The 4,893-nt window shown below is 46.2% G+C and overlaps 1 protein-coding gene across 1 annotated transcript; it reads right to left on the reverse strand.

The window, feature by feature from the left end:
• Positions 1-1,329: 1,329 nt before the first annotated feature.
• On the reverse strand, positions 1,330-4,887 carry ARL4C (ADP-ribosylation factor-like 4C). The gene has a single exon (XM_008586848.1). It carries the CDS (start codon positions 4,810-4,812, stop codon positions 4,234-4,236), a length of 579 nt encoding a protein of 192 aa, XP_008585070.1. The 5' UTR covers positions 4,813-4,887; the 3' UTR covers positions 1,330-4,233.
• Positions 4,888-4,893: the final 6 nt, after the last annotated feature.

The following is a 4,893-nucleotide window of genomic DNA, read 5'->3' on the forward strand; positions in this document are numbered from 1 at the left end:
AGTTTACAACTAAAACTAATTGACATGCATTAAGTCATTCAGCCAGTATATATTGAGCACCTACTCTATGCCCAACATTATGCTAGGCAACTGCAATCAGAGAATATCTATTCTCTGTCTTGAGGGGCTTACAGCTTATTGATATGGGGTGTATAAAAAGTAATAGATTCAGGAGTCTGGAGACCTAAGATTGACACCTAAGGCAGGCTCTCACAGCTTTGGATGAGAAGACAACCCAGGATGTGCAGAGATTCCAGAGCTGCGTGTTTGACTCCTTTCTGGCCTGGGCCTGGAGTGAGCAGCCTAGGTTTTAGCAGAGTGAGGATACTAAGAGATGTGGATAAAAGGGGGATTGCAACTACCTGACTGAAAGGCTTGCAGGCAGGTTCAACTACCATGCAGGACACAAATTGTTCACAGTCAATAACGATAAAAACTAAAGCCATCGAGCACTTGCTATGTGCCAGGCACAGGGCTAAGCACTTCCCTGTATTACTGAGCTTTATCTTCCCAACACTCTTTGAGATACCATTATGTTGCCATTTTACATATGGGGAAACTGAGGCTCAGAGGGCAAGAAACTTGAGCAAAATCACGGGAGCCTAAGTATTTGAGCCAGAATTTAGAGTTGGATCTTTTTGGCTCAAGACTTAAAGAGACCCCACTGGGGTCTTCACCATCACTTAGCAACCATTAAGCTTGTCGCTTAGTATCTGCAAAGTGCCTGCACATGCTACACACTGCACCTGCTGAAGAGTCTACCAAGTCTGGCCTAATCACTTCTTTCTTTAGAAAGTGGATCTTTTCTCAACAGCATCTACAGAGCATGATGGTCTTGCCACACCTACCACTTAAGAGTACTCCAGTCTTGAAGTACTTCTGATGGCCTCAAAAGTGATGGACACACCCAGGTACTGAGCAGAGACACAGCCAAGATATTGAGCAGCTTTACAATTACCAATGTTGTGGTATTAGTATATAGCCATTTCCAATTTCATATAATCAGGTAATATTTTTGAACTAGTTAACAATTCATGACCTTTTAAATAAATGAGTGTGCCAAGCAAGGGCTAGGCATTGAGGCCATTGTCTTGAAGGATTGAGAGGACTCAATGGACAGGTACCCAGTAGGGTGACAGGCACAAGTGAATGAGCCTTGGATTCAGTTTAGACCTAGACACTAATATCAAAAAAAGCAGAGATGATTGACACAGCCTTAGGACCCACCAGAATCCCACATACCATCTTGTGATCCATCCCCTCGCTCAGCAAAGGCCTAGAGAATGAACATGACCAATCTGAAAAATCATCCACAGAAAATGTCCCCAATCGTTTGATTGTATAAATAATTTATTTCTGTTCACAGCATCATATATGCATTATAAAAGGGGATGAAAACGAAAAGGAGGATGACCAAGACAGAGAATTACAGCAGTAGAAACAAAAACTGAAACCAGAGGACACAGTCCCAACACCAGAACAGAGAATCCGTGAATTGTTCTGAAATAAAACTGGCCTCCCTGTGTCTGGTAGAAAACATTTCAAAAGCTCACATGGGGAGGCCACCTTCCTCTATGTGGAACCCATTCATTCTCCAAAGGGCAGAAGGCATAATAAGTCACTGATGGATGTGTTGGGGGGACTCCCCCTGGGTGGCCACTCCAAGGTAATTTTATCTGTGCTTCCTCTGTAGGGTCAGAGACGAAATGGGCTATTATTAGGTCAAACATTACAGAAATCAACTGAGACTCTTAACTATTGATACACCACAGGGCTTTTACTTTACTGCACAATTACTAACAGTTGACTGCACCCTTAAGTATTGATATCGCAAGAAAACAAAATTATCTCGCATCATTTTTAAAGCATGACAGAATTTGAACAGTGACCTCGAACCTATGTATTGTTAGCATGAGAAGGCTACAGTATTTGGCATCTGCAATGTCACAAAATAAATATATTATTCTCTCAATAGTGTAGAACTACCAAAATGTCAAAGTGCTTAAGAAATTGTTGCATGTGAAGAAAATAAAGAAAGATGGATTTTTTTAAATTTTAATAATTCTATACAGAATCTTCAGATGATGGGACCAGCCCATTTAGAAATCAGTGAATAGGCTGTCAATATGTAAACTGAAATCTTGCAGGCTTTTCAACACTGCTTGCTATACTTTCTCTACTGAGTTTCTACAAAAAGACCAGCATTGGAGGGGTACCAAATACACCGACAAAAGAGAAAAAGAAGATGGGCTGCTAGGTTTCTGCCTTTACAAAATTTCACGTTAAGAATTGGATTTCAAACAGGAAGCCAGAACTTCTGCCTCTGGTTCTTAAGTTAACTTTCAGAGTGTAATGACAATAGGGATGGACTATAATTTGACTAACTCACATGCTCAAGCATGATCATGTCCAATTTCTATAGGCCTCCTTTGTAAAGAAATATATAAGAGTGGGGGGAAGTCATAATTCTACTCGAAAACATGGATTGGAAGAGGAAATTTAAAAAAACAATCAAACAGTAAGTTTTAAGTTTCCCTTCTGATACTGTGTTTCAGGGTAAGTGACAGCTTCTGCAAACCAAGACTCAGTCCTGATTATAAAGGATTTTTAAAATTACATTATTAAAAATATGCATTTATTCTTCTTTCACTTTATCTACTTTCCAAAGCCTTTTTCAAGTAAACTGTGAAGTGCCTGAGTACAGTGACCATTACATCAGGTGCTTTATTTCATCTCAAGCACTCATTGTGGTTTGCTTTTGCCCAAAGTGTTGGCTGGCTACGAAGGCCAGTTCCCGCAAGAATGAATTCCGGACTTCATCCTGTGCTTTTTCCTTCACTTTTAAATTCCATGCAACGTGGTCAGCTTTTGCAACAAGGTGGGCTTTTATTTTTTGGTGCATGACATTGAATATTCTAATGAGACATATTTAATGAGAAATACTTAAACCAGATAGGCCACAATGAACCAAATTAGAAATCTGAACACGTCGCCACTTGCAGCGTAAAGGGATATAAAAGGGCAGAGCAAAGTCTTTTTTCCTAAGGTGAATATTTCTAAGGTGAGTATTCACTTGTAAAACTTTTTTTTTTTTTTAAACATGTCTAAAAAACCCATCATCACGCGATTAGTACTACAAGAGACATCCCTTACAATTCAGCACACATCTGCTGCTGGTGTGCACACCCAAACCAATCATTAGGCTAAGAGAATTTAAAATTCCACACATATGGATCTAGGTATTTATGCTGATTACACAGTAGAGGGAGGTCCCTGTACCCACACACACACCCCATCCAGCATTTACGCAAAAGAGCCTTACCCTTTAAACACCTTTAACCATCCTGCAAATAGTAAATGCATCATTTGCCACCACCTCTGACAGGTTTTTCTTTCCTTTTCTTTTTTTTAAAATTTTTATTGGTCTCTTTGTGTGATAATGACCTACACATGGACAGGGTCCAAACCATCTGGAAGATGTCTGATTCCAGGCTGAAAAGAAGTTCTCAGCAAAACTGGTCTTCTGTAGCCCACCACAAAGCACCAGGAAAGGGGCATCTCCGCAGCCATTCCCAGCCAAGGCCAGCACAGAGCCCGAGCCCTCTCCAGCTGCCATGCCGCATTGTCCCAGGCAGTCCTCTGATGGCTCAAGCCCCAAGACAAATGACATTTCAACAGGGGCCTGCCCTGTGACATAAAACTACTCAGCTTCCACAGCCCCTGAATGCAAGGGGTGGTGGTACCCCCCAAACCACTCCCCAAACCACCCCCCAGTGCCAACATGCGCCCAGCTGGGTCCTGCCAGGACTCTGGGAGCTGCATACCTCAGGTAACTCACAGGTGCATCCCCCAGTGGGGGCGGGGCAGCCTGAACTTCTGGCCCTGCTGGAGTAAGAAGAAATCGCTTTTGTCTCTCAGATATCTGAGCCTTCCACTTGGGCCTCGGACTGGATAGCAGGACCGGCACGTCCACTCCCCACCGCGGCCCCCCACCCCATCAGTAGCTCTGGCGTTCAGACAAAAAGGTCCCCTGAGCCGGGGGTGTGGGCAGGTTGAGAGCAGGCGGGTTGTCACCAGTCCCGCGTGTGGGTGCAGGGATTCCGTGTTGACAATTCTAAGCATCGCTTTGGTTCGCTGTCTTTGTTCGCGGGTTCTCGCGCGCCCACCCATCCATTCATTCATTCTTGACTCGCTCGCCCGCTCCCCCCTCGCTCCCGAACGCTGCCGGGCGCTTTACCGCTTCTTCTTTTGCTTGAGGGACTTCCTGCGTTTCAGGATCATCTCATAGAGCTTGTCCATGCCCTCGGTGAGGCCCTCGCCGATGATGGCGCACGCCGGCTGGACGTGGTAGGTGGTGGCCGGGATGAGCTCGTGCAGCGCCAGCTGTTTCTCGATCTCGGCCACCGGCAGCGACTTGGGCAGGTCCTGCTTGTTGGCGATGACCAGCAGCGGCGTGCCCTGGTTCTCGGCGAACTTGGTCACTTTGTGCAGCTCCGTCTTGGCCTCCTCCAGCCGGTCCACGTCCACCGAGTCCACCACGTAGATGATGCCGTCCGTGCAGCGGCTGTAAGACTTCCACAGCGGCCGCAGCTTCTCCTGGCCGCCCACGTCCCAGAAGTGGCAGCTGATGCCCTTGGCAGTGCCGTTGCTCAGCTTGATTTTCTCGGTGTTGAAGCCGATGGTGGGCACCGTGTTCACGAACTCGTTGAACTTGAGCCGGTACAGCACCGTGGTCTTGCCGGCCGAGTCCAAGCCCAGCATGACTATGTGCAGGGACTGGAAGGCCGAGATGTTGGAGGAGATGTTGCCCATGGCTCCTGGCTGCGGCGCCGGCCACTGCGGCTGCGGCGGGAGGGCGCCGCCCCCAGAGCGGTCACGGGCCCGACGCGGCCG

Source organism: Galeopterus variegatus, unplaced genomic scaffold (genome assembly GCF_000696425.1).
Source record: "Galeopterus variegatus unplaced genomic scaffold, G_variegatus-3.0.2 Scaffold4156, whole genome shotgun sequence".
Classification (NCBI taxonomy): domain Eukaryota; kingdom Metazoa; phylum Chordata; class Mammalia; order Dermoptera; family Cynocephalidae; genus Galeopterus; species Galeopterus variegatus.

Bases quoted from the DNA above. Each gene is read 5' to 3' on its own strand.
- ARL4C (XM_008586848.1), bottom strand. From the start codon at position 4,812: ATGGGCAACATCTCCTCCAACATCTCGGCCTTCCAGTCCCTGCACATA.